Here is a 27,050-nt window from a genome sequence, read left to right as displayed (position 1 = left end):
GTGTGTTCGGAGGCTGCGATTCAGAAGGGCGGTAGTCACTGAGATCTGCCACCTGCTTCGCAGAGATCTGCAGCCACAGCTGAGGAGCAGGACATCTCTGTCGGTGGCAGTGAAGGTGACGGTGGCTCTCAACTTCTATGCCACCGGCTCCTTCCAATCCGCTACTGGGGACATTTCCAACATCTCCCAGTTTGCGGTACATTGCTGCATCCGCCAGGTGACCAATGCCCTTTTCAGAAGGAGACATCAGTTCATCTCCTTCCCCATGACCGTTGACAAGCAGCAAGAGCGTGCAATGGGCTTTGCAGCATTAGCGGGCTTCCCCATGGTGCAGGGCGATATTGACTGCACGCATGTGGCTTTGCGGGCACCTCTAGAGAATGCCGAGGATTACCACAACCGGAAGGGCTACCATTCGCTCAATGTGCAGTTGGTGTGTGACCACAGGCAGCTCATCCTAGCTGTCAATGCCCGCTTTCCAGGCAGCAGGCACGATGCCTTCATCCTGCGCCAGACTTCTGTGGCAGACATGTTCGAGGCCCAGCCTCACCCACGAGGATGGTTTCTCGGGGACAAAGGCTATCCTTTGTGCACCTGGCTGATGACCCCGCTCCATGCGCCCAGCACCCCTGCTGAAGAGGGATACAATGACAGCCATCAAGCAACCAGGAACATCATTGAGCAAACAATCAGCGTGCTGAAGCAACGGTTCCGCTGTCTGGAACGTTCCGGGGGAGCCCTACAGTACTCGCCTGAGCGAGTCTCCCATTTTATTATCGTGTGCTGCATGCTGCACAACCTGGCTATCCCCAGGACTCAGCCACTGCCAGCAGACATTGGAGGACCACCGGAGGAGGAGGAGGAGGACCAGCACAGGAGGGAGGCAGAAAGTGCAAGGGTCGCGCGTCGGCGACTTATTGCAAGTCGGTTCTAGGCCCCCTCTCAGGGAATGGCTTGTGCCAATGGCAGAAGATGAATGTAGCCGCTCCACAAGCCCTCAGCTGAGCAGGGCAACCAGGACTTCCAAAAGAAAGCATGGACAGTGCGATTTAAGAACATTTTTTACTGTGATACTTCTGTGCCCTTCCCACATGACAAACTAATAGAGAGAAACACCCCCCAAAAACACAAATACACCAGTCTCGGCCTTTACAAGTAAAACAAATATACCAGTCTCGGCCTTTAAATATGAAACAAATACAGCAGTTTCGGCCTTTATAAATGAAACAAATACACCAGTCTCGGCCTTTATATATAAAACAAAACATTTGGCCACACCTTCTACTTTTTCCCCTGCGAGGGTGATCCGTTTCGCTTCCATGACTGGCCCCTACCCGCCCTGCAGCTCCTCCTCAATGGGACCCCAGTGGCTGCAGCAAGGCTGGGGGAAGGCTGCTGATGGTCAGATGGTGAGACGGCAGATGCCCTTGGGGGTCGGCCTGGACCAGCTCTGGGCCTGGAGGGGCCGGCTGCTGACTGCTCCAACTCTGCTTGGGCGGCAGCAGTCTGTCCAACAGCTGGTGGCAGCTGCAATGGAGGAGTGACAGTGTTGGCTGCAGGAATGCTGCCAACCTGACAGATCACAGGCACTCCCTGGTCGGCTGATACATTGGCACGCGCACGGGCCAGCACTGCAGCATGCGCAGCAATCTGCTGAGGCACAGACTGCTAGGCTGCTGCGGCACGGCGAGTGCCCCGGCGATGCCTGGCCGATCCAGCAAGTGTGGCAGCAGTTAGTGCCCGTGTGGCCCTGGTCTGTGTCTGCATGACAGCAGCCAGTGAATGCACGGCACGACTGAGCACTTAGCTAGAAGCCGCCTGTGAAGCAGCGAAGTCCTGCTGACTCCTAGCCTGTGCTGCCGCGACACTCCTGGCCTGTGCTGCACTGAATTGTTGCAGACTCCTGGCCTGTGCTGCACTGAATTGTTGCAGACTCCTGGCCTGTGCTGCCGCGACGTCCTGCAGACTCCTGGCCTGTGCTGCCCCGAATTCCTGCACACTCCTTGCCAGTGACTCTATGGAGTCAGGCATCCTTGCCACTGCAGCCATGAGCTCAGTGTGCCTGCGCTCAGCCTGGGCGCCCATTTCCGCTAGGAGCTGCACCTCCTCTACGCTCACCGTAGCAGGACTGGAGGCCGCATTCACCCTCCGGGGAGAAGGCCGCCGAGCTTCCCCACCCCTCCTGCGTTGCTGCAGCCCGCTGGTCCCTGGAGCTTCACTATCTTCCGACCCTTCCCCCCTGCTCCCCTCCAGGGAAGACGTGTCACCATCATGGCCATGGGCTGCCTCGGCTGAGGGTGTCCCTGATGGGCTGGCTTCCTCTTCCTCCTCCTCTATGTCTGACTCGGACACAGTGCCAGCTTGAGGGGCCGCCTCCTCACCTGGCGAGTCACCATCTGAAAGCAGGGAGGCACAAGAATTGCTTTAGAGTGAGGACAGGGCGGCAGCGAGGGAGGCATGAGTGCTGCTGTGCACTGCATTGGTTCGATAGTGGCAAAGGATGCTGGTGTGAGGTGCAAGTGGAAAGGGAGAGGTCAAAAAGGTGATGACCTTACCATTGGTGCCCAGAACAGGGTCAGCATCTCCAGTGGCGACGGGGCCACTCAGCCGGCCTGCCATGATCCGCTCCACTCGCTGCTCGAGGTCGCTCAGCTGTTTCAGGTCAGGACGGCCTCCCCCGGTCTGTCGCTGCTGTCTTCTGTTATGCGCCAGCTTGGCCTGCAAGAGAAAGGACCGCCTCTAAGTACAGTGTCAAGCCCTGATCTTGCCCGCACTGCCTCCCATGTTCGATTAGCCCTGACAGTGTCAAGCACCGATCTTGCCCGCACTGCCTCCCATGGTCGAATAGCCCTGACAGTGTCTAAAGTCCTGAATGCGCAAGTGCTTTTCATGACAGTCCCATAACTGCTGGATGAGGGCTGGCCATTAGGGCTTTCAGACCCGTTTGGCCATAAAGTGAGGTGCACATGCAGGGATCAGGAGGATACTGGAAAGGGTGCTCACCCTGACAACCCGAGTGAGGTCGTTGAATCTTTTCCGGCACTGGGTTGGTGTCCTGCCAACCACGCTGTTGGACGTGACCCTGTTTGCCACATCCCTCCATGCTTTCCGATATTCGGCGGGCAGCGGCCTCCTGCCACCCTCAGGGAAGAGGATATGGCGCCTGCGGTCCACTGCGCCAACCAGCAGCCTCAGGTCACCCTCGCCGAAGCGCTGCGCTCTCTCCCTGGCCTTCTCCATTCTCCTGGGCGTGGAGCTGTTCCAGAAGCAGTGTTCAGGCCTTGCCTTACGGCTGCAGTGTGCAGGGCGTGGCAGCCAAGCAATTCCACCCTCCCCCTTTAAGTGCTGACCGGCGCCTGACTGTCTGCCCTCAATGAGCAACTCGCCGCACCTGCGCTGCGCCCGCCTTTGGTGTTTGCGCCCCGGATCGCCGGCTTAGCGCCTAATGATAGTCGTGCATTGCCTGCTTTAGCGCAGCAGCAACCTCTTGGGGCGATGCAACTGAATATCGGCGAAGGTGGCGCTAAGTTGCGCCGGGCGCAAAAGTTAGCGAACGCCATGCTGTAGCGCCCCAAACGTGGCTATACTGAATTTCTAGGCCATAGAGTAGGGTTAATGGGCAGGTACTCCAATTGGCAGGATGTGACTAGTGGTGTCCTGCAAGGATCTGTGTTGGGGCCTCAACTAATCACTGTATTTATTAATGACTTAGATGATGGGATAGAAAGCCACCTATCCAAGTTTGCTAATGACACAAAGATAGGTGCATTGTAAGCAGTGTAGATGGAAACATAAAATTACAAAGAGATATTAATAGATTAAGTGGGCAAAACTGTAGCAAATGGATTTCAATGTAAGCAAATGTGAGGTCATCCACTTTGGACCTAAAAAGGATAGAACAGAGTACTTTCTAAATCATCATCATCATCTTCTTAGGCAATCCCTCGGAACCAAGGATGACTTGCTTCCACACTAAAAATGAGTTCTCAGGTGACTGATGAGTCCAATGCGAGATCTACAGTCTCTGTCACAGGTGGGGCAGACAGTGGTTGAGGGGGTGGGTGGGTGGGGTGCTTGGGTTGATGTGCACTCCTTCCGCTGTTTGTGCTTGGCTTCCGCTTGCTCCAGGCGAAGATACTCGGTGTTCAGCGCCTTCCCGGATGCTTCTCCTCCACTTTGTACGGTCTTGGGCCAGGGATTCCCAGGTGTCATTGGGGATGTTGCACTTTTTCAAGGAGGCTTTGAGGGTGTCCTTGAAGTGTTTCCTCTGCCCACCTGGGGCTCTCTTGCCGTGTCGGAGCTCCGAGTAGAGCGCTTGTTTTGGGAGTCTCGTATCGGGCATGCGGACGATGTGGCCCGTCCATCGGAGCTGATCGAGCGTGGTCAAAGCTTCAATGCTGGGGATGTTGGCCTGAGCGAGAACACTGATATTGGTGCGCCTATCCTGCCAATGGATTTGCAGGATCTTGCGGAGGCAGCATTGGTGGTACATCTCCAGTGCTTTGAGGTGCCTGCTGTACATGGTCCATGGCTCTGAAGCATACAGGAGGGAGGGTATCACTACTGCTCTGTAGGCCATGAGCTTGGTGCTGGGTTTGAGGTCCTAAATGGATCTCAAACCCAGAAACTTTCTAAATGGTGAAAAGCTGGAAACAGTGGAGGTCCAAGGAGACTTGAGGGTCCATGTACATAGATCATTAAAATGTAATGGACAGTTACAGAAAATAATCAAAAAGGCTGTTGGAATTCTGACCTTTATATCTAAAGGACTGAAATACAAGGGGGTAGAAGTTATGCTACAGATATACAAAACCTTGGTTAGACCACACCTGGAGTACTGTGAGCAGTTCTGGGCACCACACCATGGGAGGGATATATTGGCTTTGGAGGGAGTGCAGCGTAGATTTACCAGAATGATACTGGGGTCCAAGGGTTAAATTACGAGGAGAGATTACACAAACTAGGGTTGTATTCCTGGAATTTAGAAGGTTAAGGGGTGATTTGATCAAAATTTTCAAGATATTAAGGGGAACTGATAGGGTAGATAGAGAGAAATTATTTCTGCCGGTTGGGGTTTCTAGGACTAGGGGTAATAGTTTAAAAATAGAGCCAGGCCTTTCAGGAGTGAAGTTAGGAAACACTTCTACACGCACAGGATGGTAGAAGTTTGGAACTCTCTTTCTCAAACAGTATTTTAAGCTAGATCAATTGTTAATTTTACATCCGAGATTGATAGATCTTTGTTAAACAAGGGTATGAAGGGATATGGAGCAAAGGCGAGTATATGGAGTTAGGTAACAAATCAGCCATGATCTCACTTGAATGGTGGAACAGGCTCAAGGGGGTAAATGGCCTACTCCTGTTCCTATGTTCCAGTACATTTTTTCAACTCATTCCCCTGTCTGCAGAACTAAGTCAACAAAGAATTGAATATAGAACCTTCAGGTCATTAAGACTCAATACAAAACCACGCAGTCCATTTGCTAATGAACCACTGAGTGAGGGAGGGAGACCTACTTTTGTTTCTGATTTGGAACAATTGGACACTATAGCGGCCTAGAAATTGGGTATAGCCCCGCTTGAGGCGCTGGAACTGGCGGTGCGCAAAGTTTATAGCCAGATGAAACTTATCGCTGCCTGGCGAGATATTGGGTTGCATCGCCCCCAAAGGGGATTGAGGCGCTAATTCAGCCGTTGCACGGTGCTCCTAAGGCGCAAAAGTTCAGGCGCTACTCAATATCGACGCGGACGGGCGCAGCGCAGGTGATCTCAATTACGGGAAACCACGAGACTTCCAGGCGCCGGCCGGCTCTTAAAGGGGTGGGTCAGTCAGCCTGAGCTTCAACACCCAACGCCCTGTAGGCCTCAGATTCGGCGCTCGCCCTTCTCTGGCGTTAGAAACTTGTTGAGCATGGAGAAGGTTAGACAGAGAGCAGAGCGCTTCAGCACTGAGGCTCTGGACCAGTTGGTGGCTGCAGTTGAGCGCCGTCGAGATGTCCTGTATCCGGACAATGGCAAGAAGCCGAATCAGAAGGCTTACCGACGATCTTGGAGGGAAGTTGCTGTGAGGGTCAACTCCAGCAGCATGGCGACCAGGACCCCTGTTCAGTGCAGGAAGAAATTCAACGACCCCATACGGATCGTTAGGGTGAGTGATGGTTTAGCAAACTTCTGATTCCCTCCATCTGCAGCTGACTTCGGGCACCCTGCTGCAATGATGCCCCAATGGCCATCTGTCAGCAAGCACCCATGGCCCTTTCTGGGCACACACATGGACAGATGTCTCAAGGCCTCATGTAAGTGCTCTTGCACCATGGGGGGCATGCGATGATCTCTCAAGGCCTCATGTAAGTGCTCTTGCACCATGGGGGGCATGCGATGATCTCTCAAGGCCTCATGTAAGTGCTCTTGCACCATGGGGGGCATGTGATGATCTCTCAAGGCATCATGTAAGGGCTCTTGCACCATGGGGGGCATGCGATGATCTCTCAAGGCATCATGTAAGGGCTCTTGCACCATGGGGGGCATGAGATGATCTCTCAAGGCATCATGTTACAGAACTTCCCCTTCTTTCCCCTGCAGTCCAAGCTGGCGACGATCCGAAAGGAGCAGCGTCAAACCGGTGGCGGACCTCCACAAGTGGTCACTCTCTCGGATCTGGAGGAGAGAGTGCACCAGATTCTTGGAGGATGTCTGTCTGGTCCTGTGACCACTGCATCTGCCGACCCCATTTCCGACAGCGAGGGTAAGACGCTCACCTTTTTCACCTGTTGCCTTCCACTTGGTCCCCCCGCCAGCATGCTTCCTCAGTGTGCAGCCATGTCAGAGCCTTGCCGCAATCTGGCATGCCTTTCCGCAAACCTGTCCTTTTGCTAAAGCTACTCTTCCACCTCCCTGCTTTCAGATGAATCAGCACCAACTCGGGCTCAACGCACTGAAGCTGCCAGTGCCAGTGCCACCGGAGGCGAGGAGCAGGAGGAATCCGGACCAGCCGTTGCAGAATCTGGGGAGCGGACACATCTACAGACTGGGGATAGTAGTCCCCTGGAGGGGAGGGGGGGGGGCTCTGAGGATGAACCAGTTGTTGGAACAAGCGGCATGCAGCAACGCAAGGGGGATAGGCAAGTTTGGCCACCGTCTCCCCGGAGGGCAAGGCAGGTAGTGATGACTGCTGCACAGAGTGCAGAGGAGGTGCGTCGCCTGGCTGAGATGAGCAAACAGGCCCGGCTCAGACACACGGAGCCGATGGCTGCAGTGGAGAAGATGCCTGAGTCAGTAGATTCATTGGCTAAGAGTATGTTGGACTTCGGGGCAACAATGGAGAGGACTCTCCAGGGCTTTGGGGCAACAATGGACAGGACTCTCCAGGGCTTCGGGGCAACAATGGACAGGTCTATCCAGGGCTTCGGCCCAACAATGGAGAGGACTGTCCAGGGCTTTGAGGCCGCTATGGAAAGGACTGTTCAGGGCTTCGGACAATCCCTGGAAAGGTCTGTCCAGGGCTTGTCCGAGGCAGTGGAGCGGTCGGCACCTGCCTTGTCCGAAGCAATGGGAAGAACTGTCCAGGGCTTCTCCGAAGCACTGGCACCTGGCACACAGGTCCTCACTGTTGCCACGCAGTCACTTGCTGGCCTCCTCCACACCCAGATTGAGGCAACGCGATCTCTCACTGCAGCCACCCTCTCTGCATCAGTTAGGATCACCCCGGGCCCTTCCAGTCCCATACAAGGCCAGGAATCAGTGGAGCATGCGATTGTGGCGGATGAGCCGAGCCGCTCCCATCAGATAGCCAGTATGTCGTCCGACCATGGTGCAGGTGTCCTCTCTCGGCAGGAGACCATTGCACATGCCAGCGCTGGTACGTCTGCAGTGCAGCTGCCACCACCTGCAGGGCACACTGCTTCCAGCCATGGTCACATCAAGCATCCTGCGTCCGCACCCTCCAAGCCCAGAGGTCGGCCAGGCCGTCCCTCAGGGGCTTCTGCGCTTCCACACAGTCAGCAGGCGTCCCCCAGCCTTGAGCCCGCCACTGGGGTCCAATTACGTAGGAGCAGCAGGGAGGGAAGGGGCCGGGCGTGAAAGAGAAGTCGTTCTCCCTCAAGGGGCCAGTTGTAGAGGGAGGTGCTGAGACGTTTGTTTGTCCAAATTCAAGGACACCCTCACCTGTTGTTATATTTGCAGAAGGTTTGTTGAGTTTTGCGGCTTTGCCGAAGAGTTCACAGTTATTTTGTTACTTATGGTTTCTGTTGACATTACATTGTTTTGCTGTAATGAAAGACTTTTGTGACAATAAACAGAAGTTTCAATGTGGCATGGTGCACGTGACTACTTTCCGTAATGCTGGTATTCAGAGGCCGTCAAACATCCAAAGTGCGCAGGAGTTAAGACTCTCATCATTCCGCCACAGGGGTCTCGACACGAGTCCAGATGAGCCTCTAACGTATGGCCCTTCCACTTTCAGGAGCCCTTCCATCTTCCTCCTCCTCCACCTGCTCTTCCTCCTCCTCTTCCTCCGCATGCTCTTCCTCCTCCTCCTCCTCCTCATCCTCCTCCTCCTCCACCTGCTCTGCTGGTCGTTGAGGGACAGGTGGAATTGGCTGGGTGCGTCGATTCACCAAGCTGTGGAGCATGCAGCAGACGACGACGATGTGTCCCACTTGCTGCGGTGAGTACTGCAGGGATCCCCCCGAATGTTCCAGACATCGGAAACGCTTTTTGAGAACACCAATAGTGTGCTGTTTACTGTGCCTGGTCGCCTGATGGCTGCTGCTGATCAGCTCTTCTGCTGGGGTGCCGTCCACACGGAGTGTTGTCATCAGCCATGGGCAGAGAGGATAGCCCTTGTCCCCAGTAAGCCAGCCTCGTGTTCGAGCCAGCCCCTCAAAAAGGTTACAAACTGAGGTCAACCGCAGGATAAAGGCATCGTGGCTGCACCCTGGGAAATGCGCGGTGACTGCCATGATGATTTGGCGGTGGTCACAGACCAGCTGCACGTTGAGGGAGTGGAACCCCTTGCGGTTGCGGAAGTCCTAAGGATGCTGGCATGGCGCCCTCAAAGCCACGTGTGCGCTGTCACTCGCCCCCTGCACCATGGGGAAGTCCGCAATAGAAGCGACACCCTGCGCGCCCTCCGCCTGCTTGTGCAGGGTCAGAGGGAAGGTCATGAATTGACGCCTTCGCCTATAAAGGGCATCTGTAACTTGCCGGACGCAACAGTGGACTGCAACCTGAGCGATAGTCGCAATGTCCCCAGTGGCTGACTGAAAGGATCCGTTGGCATAAAAATTGAGGCCATCAGTCAGTTTAGCGAACACGGACAGAGAGGTTCTGCACCGTTCACGCGGCTGCAGATCCTGACCAAGCAGGTGGCACAGATCAGTAACAATGTCCCTCCAGAATCGGAGCCTTCGCAAACACTGCTCCTCCGACATGTCATGGCTTGACACCTGCTGCCTAAAGACCCTCGCAGCATCCCATCGGATTGGCCGACCTCCATTGCCCCTCCTCCTTCTGGCCAATCCCGGCCCTCTCTCCCGCCGTCTCTCTGCCCCTTCACAGTGTTGGGCCATGAGGCCGTCTCCCTCCAAAGAAGCTCCCATTCTGATGCCAGTTGGTCAAAAGGCTTTTAGGTGTAGTGCTGCAAGTGCTTCGGACAGGTTTGAAGGTCCCAAGTACTCTAAAGCTAAATTCCCAAAACTCTGCTCCACAATAGCTCGCCAACTCTCTCCAGCAACGAGCGCAATGAGCAGGCCAAGTGGCTGAAGCTTCTGCACTAGAGCTGTCCCCTTTAAATAGCGCCCCCCTACACCGAGAAGGGCCTGCTAGCCCTCCCTCGAACTGTCACTAATAGCGCTAGGCGTTAAGGCTCCGGGCGCCACCCAATATGCGCTCAGGCACTCCTAAAAGGCGTTGCACACTGAAATGACGTCATGATCTGCTTGCGCTCGCAGGCACGCGCAAACACTTAGCGCAGGCGTTAAATGTATAGTCAATATCTGAGTTGTCGCTATCTTCATAGCGACCGCCCCAACATAGGGTATCGCCCCAATTCTAGGTCTCTTTAGGCGCTCAGCGCCGGCGCTACCAACCCAATTTCTAGGCCATAATGTTTTAGAAATTGTTCTCTTTTTTGAGATAACCTACTGGTCAGATATGGAAATGTAATATGTGTAGTTGTAAAAGTGTGAATTCTGAACATGTGACTACTCTACCAAGAACTGGCCTGTGGATATTTCATACCTGAGGGGCAGATGTAAGCCACAGAAGAGGAGAAGGAGGCAGATTCTGGCACTGTGGCTTGTCATCCAACATATGTGGGCCATAAACTAGCGCAAAAATGAGAGAGCCTGGAGAATACCACCACTTACAGACTTTCCTATAGGGACACATTGCAAAAGCAAGATGTTAGGGTAATTTTACATCTGTGCTGTTAACAGGGAGCCTCAACTATTGAAACTCTCTTGGGATTTGTGACCATTTTTCCACAGAAAAGAGTAGGGATGCAAGTTACTTTTAAATGTAGGGGTTTAAAGCAATGTGTATTCACACTTTTTTAAAAAGGAGCCCTGAGATGAAAGGTCACTAAAATGCTCATGACTGATGCTGTATTCCCAGACCGCTTTGCTCCTTTGCAAACCTGTTTATGTCTTCCTAATATTTTGGTGCAATCCTCCACATTATTAGCTATACCTCCCAATTTGGTATCATCTGTAAGTTTCAACACCATACCCCCAATTTGTGAGTCTAAATCGTTTATGTATATGGTAAACAACAATGGTCCCAGACACTACTATCCACTTTCTTTAATTCCTACCCTCTGTTTTCTGTTTTGTAGCCATCATTTAATCCATTCTGCTACGTCATCAATGGCCCTCTGAAAGTCCATGTTTATTACTACTACTGCATCGCCCTTGCCTATTCTTTCTGTTTCTTCAAAGAATTTAATAAGGTTGGTTAACTATAACCTTCCTTTTAGAACAATGTTGACTTTTTTAATTATATTCTCCATCAAAATGTTTTGTTATCTGATCTTTTAGCAAAGTATCATTCCTAACACTCACATTAAACTAATTTGTCTATAGTTTCCTGGATTAGTCCCATCTCCCTTTTTGAAGATAGCAGTTACATTTGCTGTCTGCCAGTCCTCTGGCATTATACCTTTTTCTATTGATTTTTAAAAAATATATGAATACTAGTGCTCCTGCTATCTCCAACCTGGTTTCTTTGCATTTCTGTAGGTGCAATCCATCTGGACTCGGGGCCTTGGTCTTTGTAATATCTCTATCTACCTCAGTCATTACCTTAAACCCTACTCCATTGTAATCATTACCTTAAACCCTACTCCATTGCGATCAGTACTCCCTAAATGTTCTCCCATGCTTACTTTCCTTAACTGCTCTGGTTCATTTCCCATTACTGGGTCTAGCAGTGTTTCCTTCCTTGTTGGGCTTCTTACATATTGGGTCAGAAAGAAGTCTTGTTCACAACGTAAAAACTCCACTCCCTTCTTTTCTTTCACTCCCTCTCCCATACAGTTTATTTGGGGATAGTTGAAATCCACCACGATTATGAGTCTGTGTTCTTTTTTTACTCATGTCAAAGATTTTCCTGCATATTTTCCCTTCACTTCCTTTCCACTATTTGGTGGTCTGTAGTATACCCCTAATAATGTAATTAATCCTTTTCTATCTTTTATCTCAATCCATATGGATTCTGTTTCTATCTGTTTGTTAGTCATGTCCTTTTTTGCTACTGCTATTATGTTATTTCTGATGAACACAGCTACTCCTCCACCACCACTTCTTCCTTCCCTATCTTATCTAATTACATTATAGCCTGCAATATTTAACTGTTAATCCTCGCCCTATTACATTTGTTTCCTCACTTATAACTATTGCTTCCAATTCCCCCATTTTGATGTTGATGTTCTAAACATTGCTATACTGACAATTTAATATGCCATTATTTTTCAATTCTCCTGTTTTATTTTTAACAGGTATTTTATTGTTACGTCTTATAAACATTTCTGTTCGTTGAGTATTTGTTATATTTATTCCCTTTTGTACTCTAACCTGTGCTCTCATCCCTTTTTCTTTTAATCATTATTTCTGCCAAAACGCTTTCTCCTGCACACCCCCAACCTCCCCCCGCCCCCCCCCCTTCATATCTGTTGGACAGAACCAGATTTTTTTCCCTTCTAATTTAATTCCTATTTTTTCTAAGATAAGTAGCCCCTTAATCTACTATATAGTTAAATATAAAAGTGTGAATAAATAATTGAACATTGTGGCATAGTGGTTAGCACTGTTGCCTCACAGCGCCAGGGACCCGGGTTCAAATCCGGCCTCGGGTGACTGTCTGTGTGGAGTTTGCACATTCTCCCCGTGTTTGCGTGGGTTTCCTCCGGGTGCTCCGGTTTCCTCCCACAGTCCAAAGATGTGCGGGTTAGGTTGATTGGCTATGATAAATTGACCCTTAGTGTTAGGGGGATTAAAATGTGTGGGGTTACGGAGATAGGGTGGGATATGTGTTGAAGGGGTTACGGGGATCGGGTGGGATATGTGTCGGTGCAGGCTCGATGGGCCGAAATGGCCTCTATCTGCACTGTGGGGTTTCTGTGATTTAGCTTTTATTCCTCAGGCTCTGCTGCTCCTTATCTGTGTCAGCTATGACATCACTTTTTCAAATTCTTCCCTCCATTCAGTCCTATCGCCTATGATTTAACAAATGTCACCATATTGAATTAGAAAATCTGAGTGTTGGCGAAGAACCCCAGCATTCAATCACTCTGAAATTCTTTAAACACAATGGGGGAAAAATTTAGTATCGCCCCGTTTGGGGCGCCATTATCGGCCATGCGCAAAGTTTAGTGCCTGGCGCTAATTATCGCCTCCGACGGCAAACTTGGCTTTTATCGCCCCTGGAGGTGATTGGAGCGCTAAATCAAGCACAAAGGCTGAGGGGCGAGGCGCTACCTCAGAGCGCTGGTGAAGCAAGGAAGGGCAAATCAAAATGAACCTGCAAAGTGCTGCTCAGTACTCAAAACTACTTCACACAGCGTTGAATCTCCAGAAGTCAGTCTCTCTCTCTCTCTCTCTCTCAGAATGAGTGGTGCAAAAATGTCACCAACAAAAAAAGGCAGGAAGCGGTCGCCTTTAAATAACGCTCCCTCAGTCCCTTTCTGACAGCATAACGCTCCCCTCAACCTGTTGTTGCTAGCGGCAGGCGGTGAGGCAGGGGGCGCCACTCAATATCCGGTCCGGGGCGCGACCGGGGCATTGCGCACTCGACTGATGTCACGATCTGCTGGCGCAGGAGATCATGGCAGTGGTGTTTAGCGCCGCCGCAAAATGTCTAGTTAATTTCGCGAGCGGCGCAAACATTGCCGTGCCCGGGCGCTAGTTGCTTTGTGCCCCATTAGCGCCCTCTTTAGGCGCTAACAGGAGGCGCAAACAACCAAATTTTCCCCCCACTATTTTTTAAAGTCATATAAATGGTCAGAAAATCAAGAGCAGCACGAAGCCATGAATTCCTGCCACGCGAGGCTCCCACCAGCATCATAGAATGATACAGCACATTGTGCCTGTTCCGGTTCTTGGAAAATGTTTTCCAGTTAGTCCCATTCCCCTGCCCTTTCCCCCTAGCCCTACAATTTTTTCAGCTTCAAGTATTTATCCATTTCCTTTTTGAAAATTATTATTGAATTTGCTTCCACCACCCTTTCAGGCAATGCATTCCAGATCATCATAACACACTGCGTAAACAAAATTCTCATCTCGCCTCTGGTTCTTTTGCCAATTACCTTTAAACTGTGTCTTCTGGTTACCAACCCTTCTGCCATTGGAAACAGTTTCTTCTTTACTGTATCAAAACCTTTTATGATTTTGAACACTTCTATTAAATCTCCCCATAACCTCTTTTGTCTAAGGAGAACAACCCAGCTTCTCTACTCTCTCTACGTAACTGAAGGCCCGCGTCCCTGGTACCACTCTAGTAAATCCCCTCTGCCACTCCTCCAAGGCCTTGACATCCTTCCTAAAGTGTGGTGCCCAGAATTGGACACAGTACTCCAGCTCAGGCCTAACCAGTAATTTATAACATTTAGCATAACTTCTTTGCTTTTGTAGCCTATGCTCTGTTTATAAAGCCAAGGATCCCATATGCTTTGTTAATGGCCTTCTTAACTTGCCCTGCCTCCTTAAAAGATGTGTGTATGTGCAGTCCCAGGTCTCTCTGTTCCGGGACCCCATTAAAATTGTACCATTTAGTTTATATTGCCTCACTTCATTCTTCCTACCAAAATGTATCACTTCACACTTCTCTGGGTTAAATTGCATCTACCATGTGTCTGCCCATGTCACCAAAAGCAAGAAGTCAGGACATTAACCCCTTGTGATCAGAGTTATCTTTTAATACCACTCTCATCCCATAGTTTGAGATAGGCAGTCTCTCAAAGGCTCAGACACATTAGAATTTAGTGACTAGCTTTAGATAGTTACATGGTGACATAAAGGGCCGTATTTTGCAGCCCCTACGGGTGCGTACGAGGTGAGTGCACGCCCGTAAGTCTCGCAAGTTCTGGGTTTAGGCATGCACTGCCCATGCCCCCAGAAAGGGGCATCCACAGGCGGAGAGTTGGGCTGTTTGCCCAACTACTGCCCAGTGAATGCCTGTGAAATTCTTACGCCTGGTAAGAGCAGGCGTAAGGCCTGCTTTTACAAGCATAGGAGTTTTAAAAAATAGAAAAATTAAATTTTATCAATAATTTATACATTTAAAAACCTGTGAAATAAGGTAAGTTTATTATTAGCCCTGTTAAAATATGTAAATTTATTTTTCAAAAATTAAATGTTTTTTTAACATTTTAATTAATTTTAAATAGGTTATTTTTTAATATTTATTTGAAGTGTAGAGGTATTTTTTGGGGTATTCCCATTCATACTTATGGGGTTTTCGTACATACGGAATCCAGATAAGAACGAATGGGGATCCCCTTCTGTCATTCGTTGGGCCGGCCCATATGATCCCAGGGGCGCTTGCGAACTGCATGCGCCCCTGAGATACGTGGGCCTCTGTGCATGTCTACGCGTAGAGTCTCAGGAGCGTGAGTCTCCGTGGATCCCGAGGCAGAAGGTAAGTTCGTAGATTTTTTGCCTCCGACCGCAAATTCAGGCCCAATACCTTCCTATCTAATTGTCTAAGCTGTGTGGATACAGTTGCCCTATACCACACTCTGCAGAACTCATAGCTTTTACCAGTGAGATCTTGCTTGTCCTGCCGCTGCATTTTGGTGCCGAGTCTGCAGAGACTCCTAGTAGTGAAACCTCCACAAAAAGTTGCAGTGCAATCAGTTAGTAACTGTACAATAAACATGGAGAAAATGAGTATTGGACAATTTTTAATTGTATAGGTTATGAATATCTCATATTTGTCTCCCTTGCACATCTGAGCCAAGCCCTATACCAGGACGTGAGCAATCAATTTAGTCTGACTCTTCAATGCAGCACTGAAGGATTGCTGCATTGTCAGAGGAATCATCGTCCAGATTAAATGATAAATTGAGGCCCTGTCAGCCTGTTCTGATGGTTCAGATGGACATAAAAGATCCCATGGCAATATTAGAAGAAAAACAAATAGTTGCCCTGGTCAAATGTCCTCCCTTAATTGAAACCAGCAAAACAGATTAACTGGCCTGTTTTGGGATCTTGCTGTGTTTGGTTTCATAACAAGAGTGGCCACATTTCAAAAGTGATGTATTGAGCTGAGGACATGATAAACTAATATATAAGTACAAGTTTTTTCTTTTTATTGAGTAAATAAAAAGTTTATTTTCATCGTCCTTTTCCAGTTCTATTTACTTGAGGTTTAAAAGAAACATTTTTCATTTAAATTTATCGGACTGCGACTGCTATGCTGTGAGGTAGCCTTGTGACATATTCTTTTAGGCCATCATAAGTGTTTGCCTTTATTGTTTGTGTTAAGTATGTGTATTGTATTGAACAATTAACACAAAGACTTAAACGTATAACTCAAACAGGCCTTTACTGGTTGGAGGTAGGGACTGCACATAGGTCTTTACTTCATGCCCACAGGCGGGAACTGAGGGGGATCAGTACCCACAGTACTATTTATACCCCTATGGCCAGGAGTGGTACTGCGTATCACTACGCCCAACAAGTAGTGCAGTCCTGTCCATAGGTTCAAAGTAGCACACATATTACATACACAACAGTTTGGGTCCTCAATTCCTTAATGTCACATGGAGAAGGTTACTGTCTTGTGCCAGGTAATTCATCAAATGATGTAAGTAGACTGCTGCTCTATCCATATAATATTTATAACAGTGACATTAAGTGTAGCACTTAGTACATTGTACATCACTACAGCAAAATCAAAGCTTGCTCACAAATCATAAAATTCTTCTGATTTTACCACAGTCATTGTTGACGATTTCCAAATGTTCCATAAATCTCAACATTTTCATCGGAAGTAGGAACTGTATGAAGATTTGTTGTGAAGCGTGACTTTTACAGGGGAAAGGTATTAAACTATAAGTCAAAAAAACCCACTCATATTTAGTGATCAAAGAAGGAGCTAAAAAATACATGGAAGGAGCAAAGGCCATTTGGCCCATCATACCCACTCCTTCTATACACCATGAGGCCAATAATGCAATATTAACGCTGCAGTGCTAAGGGTGCCAGGACCCCATATTACCAGACGGTGAAGCCTGCTTAGCAATCAATGTGTACAGCTAAAATAGCCAAATATCTGCTAATTCACTGGGAAGCTGACTGTAATTTAAGCATTTCCAACTTCAGTAGAACAGGAAGAACTGGAAAAAAGAGGGCACATGTGTGTATATATCGAAAAAAAGAGCTCTTACAATACAAATTGCAAGGAGACAAGACATCTAGATGAAGAGTCCCATGGCGGTCAGCAAGTCCATTTAAAGTTACTGATTGGAGTTGGTTCTAAAGCATTACAAATACAATATTTGATGCCCGAAGTACAAGATGAAAGAATGCATGTCGGGAAGATTGGCAGGCATCAAAGCCAGACTGCTTTCATCCACCATTATGCTACCTAACTTATCTATAGGTCCTGTTACACCTCCCTGGTAATGACTATATGGAACTGGCTTCTACAGGCTCTAAATCAGCATGAAACCAGTTGTAGATCAGTGCAGTCTGCAGCAAGGACACTTTTTTCAGCCAATCTCCTCTTCAGGATGGCACTACCAGTGGCAGTCAAGGTTATCTTCTCCCGCAATTTTTTTTGCCTCCGTCTCCTTTCAGGCAAGCTTAGGGATCATCTGTAATATCAGCTGATGTGCTGCACATATTGAATATGATGCCTAGGTTAGCATGGCCAGCTCTTTTATCTCCTTATCTACCGTATAGCTACATGGTGCCAAATGTAACTGAATGCTGCATTTTCCCAAAGTACAGGGGTCACTGATGCCAGTGATCCTGTAGTTCATCTTGTGTCTCAGTTAATGACCACACATCATGAAGCTAGGTTGTATTATAACTTTTTTTGTTTGTAGGCCTTTGAATATGAGTGCAACAAGGCTGTCAGTTATAAGTTGCAGCTTGAATTTGTGCCCTATGAGTACGGGTATGCATGATAAGCAAATGAAGCAGTTACAATGTTGTCTGAGGTCTTGGCAACGAACAGGTTGTAAATGTGGAAAAGATTGACAGGCAACACTTTGTGGCATCCACCTGTTAAATGGTAGTGTGTGTGGTCATACCTTGTAAGCTACCTTAAGTTGTGTCATATTCTTCTGCAGCCACTCCCAGATCCTACAAATGGTATACACAGTGTTGATCCTGTCCTGCATCTCCTGTCAAGCATGCTGCACTGCTGTCTTCTGGGGAGAGTGCCACACTACCTTCCTTTTAAAAAAAAAACTTATTGCCTGTTTTCTTTTTCATCCGGATTATTACAGCCCACTTTGAAGGAAAAAACAACATTGTAAAAGATGGCCTCTAGCTAGTTGAAAAGCCAGCTCCAAGGATTCATTTTCCAGTGAATCAAATGCTTTGTTCTGGTACCTCTTTTGATAATAGCTTCACATTGATTGAAAATGTTCATCAAAAGGTCAGTGGTTTCTACAATCCTTTTATTTTTCACCTTTGTGAATAAATATTGCTAAACCTGTGATTGTGTGTATCAAATTAAGAAGGGGTGCTGCAAACCAATTGCACATGGATGCGTAGTAAAGATTTACACTTTGGTTTTCTGACTTTTACAATTTTTGTTTAGTACAGTAAGTGCTGATGTTTTCACTGAGGGAAGATAGGCTGGGCTTATTGAGACTGACAGCATGAGAGACTGTTCACCTCCATTGTCTCACTGGGTTTAGTATCTCCCCATCAGGACTCAACATTTAAATAAAATTATTAAAAACACTGAAATAGGCAGATACATCAGTTTTAATGGAAGGAAAATCACGGGCTGCACGATTTCCGTGATTTCTGCTCTCAGTAGACTAGACTCCATGCTGGGTGTGCGCAATCAGAAGTGTTACCCTATAGAGAGTTAGGAATACACATGTAACACTCCTAAGTGACTACAACATTGTGTTTCTGGCATTAATTTAATTACAGATAGGGATCAATGCCTAGGGATGCGACTGCTGTGCTGAACACCAAATAAACATAAATAAATGCACAGCTGGGACACGCAGCAAGACAGAACAAAACCCTGGCAACCTCAAAAAAATAACTAAACATCAAAGAAATTCCAAAGAGCTGATCGATATTCTGAGGAAGCTAAAATCAGGAGGATATGACCAGGGCAGGCCCAGGGGATCACTTGTAATATTGAGTTAATTGTGGAGTATTGCTAATGAGACAAGACTCTTTTTGCTGCTTTGATTCTCTTAAACAAAGGATGTTATAAGCCTGTACATACTTTACTTCCAACAATAATAAAGTTGTTTGCTAATTGAGACCCTATTAAAATCATTTTAAAGTTGGTCATAAAATTCAATGTACCGATTTCTTTTGGCTTTTTATCTCTCTTTGACATTGAGATATTAACACCAATAAAACAAAAATGAAGAGCACACATTTTACTACTGGTCTTAGAATGTAGCATTATGCTCTATCTGTACTTGAATGTTACCCGAGCTTTTCATTCGAGTCTCTATACTAAAAGAGAAGGTTAGAAAGTCAATAGGTAACTCTTGGTTATCACAGAGCAGTGCACCAACTAAATCCTGTATATTCTACTCTGCTGTGCTGATGATGGAGAAAAGTTAAGCCTGGAAATTGCTATTCATATCCATTCGATGGTTAACTGTGGTTGCTAAAGTACTTAGGAGTTAAAAAGACTGCACGTTTACTTTTCACTTTGCTATTTTTTAGTCTATGGGCTACAGTGTGGTCTATATTTCCACTATAAAGGGCCAGCCAATGGAAAGGGGAAATGCTAATCCTCTTAAGTCATCTGTGAACTGCAATTAAGAGCTAGTTAAACATTAAATAGCTCTGGGAAGGCAAGGCCAGATGGTTTCTCAGTCAAATTGATAGAGAATTGGATGTTAGAGTGAGGAAAAACAGGGGCTTAAATCCTACTGCATAGTCTGGGAGAGGTGGTACACAATTTATGGGACTGATGTCCTTTCCTAAGAAACATGTGCTATACCAGGCAAGGGAAGAGAGGCTGAAAATGGGTAACACCAGTCAGCCACCGCAGTCTTAAACATGACTGACTGGTGTTACCCATTTTCAACCTCTCTTCCCTCTCTTCTAAAAGTCAACTATTCCAGGATATTTAACTTTTAGAAGAGACAGGCAGAATGGAAAAGGGGGAGGGGTAGCCCTGATAATAAAGGAGGGAATAAAGACAGTAGAGAGGAAGTATCTTGGCTCAGAAATACAAAATGTAGAATCAGTTTGAGTGGAGCTAAGAAACAACAAGGGGCAAAAAACACTAGTGGGAATAGTCTATAGGCCCCCTAACAGTGGTTGTAGGGTCGGGCAGAGTATAAATGAGGAAATTAGAGCACCATGTAACAAGGGTAATACAGTAATCATGGGGGACTTTAATCAACATATATACTGGGCAAACCAAATTTGCAGAAATAGTGCAGAGGAAGAGTTCATGGAATGCAATCAAGATAGTTTTCTAGATCAGTATGCCAAGGAACCTATGAGGGAATTGGCTATTTTAGATCTGTTACTGTGCAATGAAAAAAGGTGAATTAATAACCTTGTAGTTAAGGAGCAGTGATCATAATATGATAGAATTTTAAGTTCAGTTTGAGAGTTAGTTCAGTTTGAGAGTTATTTAGCTAAGTCCAAAACTAGGGTCCTAAACCTGAACAATGCAAGCTATGTAGGTATGAAAGGCGAGTTGGCTAAGGTAGGCTGGGAAACTAGATTAAAAGATATGACAGTAGAAAAGCAATGGTAAATATTTAAAGAAATAATTCATAAATTGCAACGAATATACATTCCCTTAAGGAATAAAAACACCACGGGAAAAGTGGTCCAACCGTGGCAAATGAGAAATTAAAGATAGTATTAGATTAAAGGAAGTGGCTTATAATGTTGCCAAAAAGAGCAATAAGCCTGAGGATTGGGAGGATTTTAGAATTCAGCAAAGGAGGACCAAGACATTGATAAAGAAAGGGAAAATAGAATGAGAGTAAACTAGCAAGAGACATAAAAACAGACTGCAAAAGCTTCTATAGGTATGCAAAAAGGAAAAGATTAGCGAAAGTAAATGTGGGCCCCTTACAGGCTGAGACAGGAGAAATTATAATGGGGAATAAGGAAATGGCAGAGAAACTAAACAAATACTTTGGCCGTGAATTTAATCGCGCTGAGGGGGTGGGTTTGGAGGCGGGTCTGCTGTCAAAATCGCAAAAATTGACAGCGAGTAGAAAACCCGCTGTCAATTCGCCTCCACGCGAGTCTCCCAGGTTTGGGTCTGTCAGCGCAGAACTGACCCGACACCAAGCAGCGGGGGATACAATTCAGGTACTTAATTGGCTTATTAAGAGCCAATTTAAGAGTATTTTGAGGCTTAATTCTAATTTTACCTTCTCCTCCACTGGTTACCCGCTGTTCCGGGAACACGCCAGCTCAACATGGCGTGTTTTGAGTCTGCTCTGATGTTTGTGAAATGCTGACAGTTGCAGAAGTGATGTCAAGGATGCCATGTTGCAGATGGTGAGTTTCAAAGCACAGAAAATGTTGGTTACTGCATTTTTAATACATATAGAGATTTCTTTAGCTTACAAGCTTTTATATCCAACTGTATGACCGGTGCCACTTCATTGGGAGAACCTCTCTCACCATTGACAGATCGCTTCTGTCATCTCGCCTGCAGCTGCCATCTATTGCAGCAACATCAGAGCCAATGAAACAATCAGACCTTGGTCCTCCAAATCCTTCCACAATCAGCACCAACACCAACATCACCAACCTTCTCCGCCATCACCTGATGCTACACTGGACACAAGGCATCAGCTCCTGACAAAATTGCTGGCCAGGAGGCCAGCGATGGCATCACCATGGCCAGACTTTCTTCACTTGATGCTGTAAACCCTGGCTGCCACATGATGCACCAGGTTGGCACCATCCCACACCAGCACTGTGAAACAGCCCATTAATGTCCAAATCATTCCATGCACACTCACTACTATAGCGTGGTGGGGGGCAAAGTTAAGACTAAAAAATCATTGGAACTCAGTGAGACACTTCTCAAGGTGCGCTCAGATCTGTCCAATAAGGGGCACTTTTTGAAAAATAGATTTCACTGTATGACAACACATTATCAGAAACTTCACATGGACATTGGCTAAACCTCTCAAGCGCCTACCCTTGTGTGTTGTTAGTTGGTATGCTTGCAGTAGGATGAGGGTGAGTGTGAGGGGTGGCTAGTGAGATGGGGAAGTGATAAAGTAGATAGAGAGGGTTGGGTGGAGGTGTAAGGTAAGTTGGTGTCCTGGGGAGGTCTCTTCCATCCTTGGAAGGGAAGAGAACCTCCCTGCGTGCTGTGACTTCCTCCATAAGCATATGGAGGGAGTTATTGGAGAGCCTGGGTGCAAGCGTTCACCTTTGTGCAGTGCTCATCTGTGTTTGCAGCACCTCAATGCTGTCAAACACTGACAGAACAACTATCAAACTCCAAGTGGACGTGGTCCCTTTAAGGAAACCGGCTGACGACACGCCATCCAATTACGTCATCAGACCCACTTCCTGTTAATCGGCCGGGAAGCCAACAGGGCAGGCTTAACCAGGCCAATCAAGGTAAAATCGCGTTTGCAGAGCGGATGCAGCTGGGAGCGGAACTGGAGCCCAGAAACCAGCTGTCCTGCCACCTCAGTTAAATTCGTGGCCTTTGTGTCTGTCTTCACGGAAGAAGTTGCAAAAAATTTCCCAGAAAGAGTGCAGAACCAAGGGTCCAGCGAGAATACATAGATACATAGAGATAGGAACAGGAGTAGGCCATTCGGCCCTTCGAGCCTGCTCCGCCATTCAATGAGATCATGGCTGATCTTCGTCTGAGATCATAGCTGATCTTACCAGTTCAGTACCCCGTCCCCGCCTTTTCTCCGTAACCCTTAATCCCCTTAGCCTTCAGAAATATATCCAATTCTCTCTTGAAAATATTTATTGAATTAGCCTTCACAGCCCTCTGTGGCAGGGAATTCCACAGGCTCACCACTCTTTGAGTGAAGAAATTCTTCCTCATCTCTGTTTTAAATGATTTGCCCGCTATTTTTAGACTGTGGCCCCTGGTTCTGTGCTCCCCGGCCATTGGAAACATTCTCTCTGAATTCAGCCTGTCCAGGCCTGCCATAATTTTATATGTTTCGATGAGATCCCCTCTCAATCTTCTAAACTCCAGTGAGTACAAGCCCAAACTATTTAATCTCTCTTCGTAGGTCATTCCCGCCATTCCAGGTATCAGCCTGGTGAATCGCCGTTGCACTCTTTCCATGGTAAGAACATCCTTCCGCAGATGGGGCGACCAAAACTGTACACAATACTCCAGATGCGGTCTCACCAGCACCTTGTACAGCTGTAGTAAGGTATCCCTATTCCTATACTCGAACCCCCTTGATATGAAGGCCAACATACCATTTGCCTTCTTAATCGCCTGTTGCACCTGCATGCTCTCCTTCAGTGACTGGTGCACAAGAACACCCAGGTCCCTCTGCACTTCCCCATCTCCCAATCTATTGCCATTTAGATAATAATCTACCCTCCTGTTTTTACCCCCAAAGTGGATAACCTCGCATTTATCCACATTATAGTGCATCTGCCACGTATCCGCCCATTCCCCCAACCTGTCCAAATCGCACTGTAGCCTCCTGACATCCTCATCAGAGCCCACCCCTCCTCCTAGTTTAGTGTCGTCAGCGAATTTGGAAATATTGCATCCAATTCCCTGATCCAGATCATTTATATATATTGTGAACAGCTGGGGTCCCAGGACAGATCCTTGCGGCACCCCGCTGGTCACTGCCTGCCACTCCGAAAACGAGCCGTTTATTCCAACTCTCTGTTTTCTATCCGCCAGCCAGTTCTCTATCCACGTTAATACTTTGCCCCCAATCCCATGAGCCTTAATTTTGCATGATAATCTTTTGTGTGGAACCTTATCGAAGGCTTTCTGGAAGTCAAGGTACACCACATCCACTGGCTCTCCCCCATCTATTCTACCAGTTACCTCCTCAAAAAATTCCAGCAGATTAGTCAAACACGATTTACCCTTTGTAAATCCATGTTGACTCTGTCCGATCCTTTCCCCATTTGTCAAGTGCTCCGCTATTTTATCCTTAATAATGGACTCTAGCATTTTGCCCACAACCGATGTAAGGCTTACTGGTCTATAATTCCCTGCTTTCTCTCTACCCCCCTTTTTAAATATTGGGGTAACATTAGCTACCCTCCAATCCACGGGTACTGTTCCCGAGTCAATGGAGTTCCGGAAGATGATCCTTAGAGCATCTGCTATCTCCAGGGCCACCTCCTTAAGTACCCTAGGATGTAGTTTATCAGGCCCCGGGGATTTGTCGGCCTTCAGTCCCCTCAACTTACCCAACACCATATCCCTAGAGATACTAATTTCTGTCAGCTCCTCCCTCTCATTAGTCCCTATGTTTGCCGATATTCCTGGGAGGTTATTTGTGTCCTCCTTTGTGAATACAGAACCAAAGTATGAGTTTAATTGGTCTGCCATTTCCTTATTCTCCATTATATATTCTCCCGAATCGGACTGCAAGGGACCGACTTGGGATTTTACCAGTCTTTTCCTCCTGATATACCGATAAAAGCTTTTGCAGTCTGTCTTTATGTTTGCTGCAAGTTTACTTTCGTATTCTATTTTCCCCTTCCTGATTAATCCCTTTGTCCTCTTTTGCTGTATCCTGTACTGCCCCCAATCTTCCGGTCTGGTGCTTTTTTTTGCCAGTTGATATGCCCTTTTTTTTGATTTTATGCTGTCCCTAATTTCCCTCGTTATCCACGGTTGAGTCACCTTTTTAGGTTTATTTTTATGCCAAACCGGTATAAACATGTTCTGGAATTCTTCCATTCTATCTTTGAATGCTTGCCATTGTCTATCCACTGTCAATCCCCCCAGAAACACCACCCAATCAATCTTACCCAATTCCCGTCTCATACCCTCGTAATTCCCTTTATTTAAGTTCTGGACCTTAGTCTCTGATTCAATTTCCTCACTCTCCATCTCGACTGAGAGCTCGATCATATTATGATCGCTCTGACCCAAGGGGCCTCGTACAAGAAGATTGCTGATAAGTCCCTTCTCATTGCACAATACCCAGTCTAAAATGGCCTGATCTCGAGTCGGCTCCTCGACATATTGGTCCAGATAACCGTCCCGAAAACATTCCAGGAATTCCTCCTCCTCAGAATTTTTACTAATTTGGGTAGTCCAATCAATATGTAAATTAAAGTCACCCATGATGACAGCTGTGCTCTTATCGCACGCTTCTCTAATTTCCCTTTTTATGCCTTCCCTCACCTCCATATTACTATTTGGAGGCCTATATATCACACCCACTAACGTTTTCCTCCCCTTGCTATTTCTCATTTCTACCCATACAGATTCCGTTTCATCCGAGTTAATATCCTTCCTTTCCATTGCATTAATCCCCTCCTTTACCAGCAATGCTACCCCACCTCCCCTACCTGGTGGGGAGGAATGAGGAACTGAAAGAAATTAATATTAGTAAAAAAATAGTACTGGAGAAATTAATAGGACTGAAAGCCAATAAATTCCCTGGACCTGATGGCCTACATCCTAGGGTTTTAAAAGAGGTGGCGATAGAGATAGTGGATGCATTGGTTGTCATCTTCCAAATTCCATAGATTCTAGAATGGTTCCCATGGATTGGAAGGTAGCAAATGTAACCCCACTATTTAAGAAAGGAGGGAGAGAGAAAACAGGGAACTACAAACCAGTTAGCCTGACATCAGTAGTAGGGAAAATGCTAGAATCTATTATTAAGACGCAACAAGGCACTTAGGATCACAATAGGATTGGGCAGAGTCAACGTGGATTTATGAAAGAGAAATCGTGTTTGACGAATCTGCTGGAGTTTTTTGAGGTTGTAACTTGCAGACTAGATAAGGGGGACCGGTGGATATGGTGTATTTGGATTTTCAGAAGGCATTCGATAAGGTGCCACACAAGAGGTTATTGAACAAAATTAGGGCTCATGGGATTGGGGGTAATATACTAGCATGGATTGAGGATTGGTTAATGGACAGAAAGCAGAGAGTAGAAATAAACGGGTCATCTTCGGGTTGGCAGGCTGTAACTAGCGGGGTACCGCAAGGATCAGTGCTTGGGCCTCAGCTATTCACAATCTATATCAATGATTTGGATGAGGGGACCAAATGTAATATATCCAAGTTTGCTGATGATACAAAGCTAGGTGGGAATGTAAGTTGTGAGGAGGATGCAAAGAGGCTTCAAGGGGATATAGACAGGCTAAGTGAGTGGGCAAGAACATGACAAATGGAATATAATGTGGAGAAATGTGAAGTTATCCACTTTGGTAGGAAAATATTAAAGCAGAGTATTTTTTAAATGGTGAGAGATTGTGAAATGTTGTTGTTCAGAGGGACCTGGGTGTCCTTGTACACAAATCACTGAAAGTTAACATGCAGGTACAGCAAGCAATTAGGAAAGCAAATGGTATGTTGGCCTTTATTACAAGAGGATTTGAGTATAAGATTAAATATGTTTTAATGCAATTATATAGGGCCTGGTGAGACCACACTTGGAATATTATGTACAGTTTTGGTCTCCTTACCTAAGGAAGGATATACTTGCCATTGAGGGAGTGTAACGAAGGTTCACCAGACTGATTGCTGGGATGGGGGGGATTGTCGTATGATGACAGATTGAGTAGACTAGGCCTATATTCTCTAGAGTTTAGAAGAATGAGAGGTGATCTCATTAAAATATATACAATTCTTACAGGACTTAACAGGGTAGATGCAGGGAGGATGTTTCCCTTGGCTGGGGAGTCTAGAACCAGGGGTCACAGTCTCAGCATAAGGTGTTGGCCATTTAGGACTGAGATGAGGAGAAATTTCTTCACACAGAGGGTGGTGAATCTTTGGAATTCTCTACCCTAGAGGGCTGTGGAGGCTCAGTCGTTGAGTATATTCAAGACAGAGATCGATAGATTTTTGGATATTAAGGGAATCAAGGGATATGGGGATAGTGCAGGGAAGTGGAGTTGAGGTCGAAGATTAGCTATGATCTTATTAAATGGTGGAGCAGGCTCGAATGGCCTACTCCTGCTCTTAGTTCTTATGTTCTTATAACTGATATGCAGGGCCTTCAGAACGCACAGCCTGAGCAGGTGTGGGGCAAGCAGAATCCCAGCAGACTGTTAGTGAGACCCTGTAGCCAGGCAGCATATTCACCAGGGAATCACTTGGGAGGAGTGGCAAGTTCAGTGCCACACATCTGAAACAAAACACAAGCACCAATGGGAAATACTGTGCCAAACGAAGCTGCCACTATTCACATGCCACATAATA

The 27,050-nt window shown here is 47.0% G+C and overlaps 2 protein-coding genes across 2 annotated transcripts in view; both read left to right on the top strand.

Annotated features, from left to right (window-relative positions):
• The window catches only part of cyp7b1 (cytochrome P450, family 7, subfamily B, polypeptide 1), a 264,201-nt gene that overhangs the window by 122,419 nt on the left and 114,732 nt on the right, over nt 1–27,050 (top strand). The window lies entirely within an intron of this gene.
• LOC147114929 (uncharacterized) lies at nt 6,428–8,511 on the top strand. Its single transcript, XM_085992121.1, has 2 exons — nt 6,428–6,745; nt 6,905–8,511. The coding sequence occupies exons 1-2, from the start codon at nt 6,532–6,534 to the stop codon at nt 8,077–8,079; spliced, it is 1,389 nt and encodes a 462-aa protein (XP_085848247.1). The 5' UTR covers nt 6,428–6,531; the 3' UTR covers nt 8,080–8,511.

This window comes from Somniosus microcephalus, chromosome 7 (assembly GCF_052327205.1).
Source record: "Somniosus microcephalus isolate GS21.2 chromosome 7, FLI_Smic_1.0, whole genome shotgun sequence".
NCBI classification, from domain to species: Eukaryota; Metazoa; Chordata; class Chondrichthyes; order Squaliformes; family Somniosidae; genus Somniosus; species Somniosus microcephalus.
The sequence above is the reverse complement of the archived record's forward strand: the minus strand, read 5'-3'. Positions and strand labels throughout refer to the sequence as shown.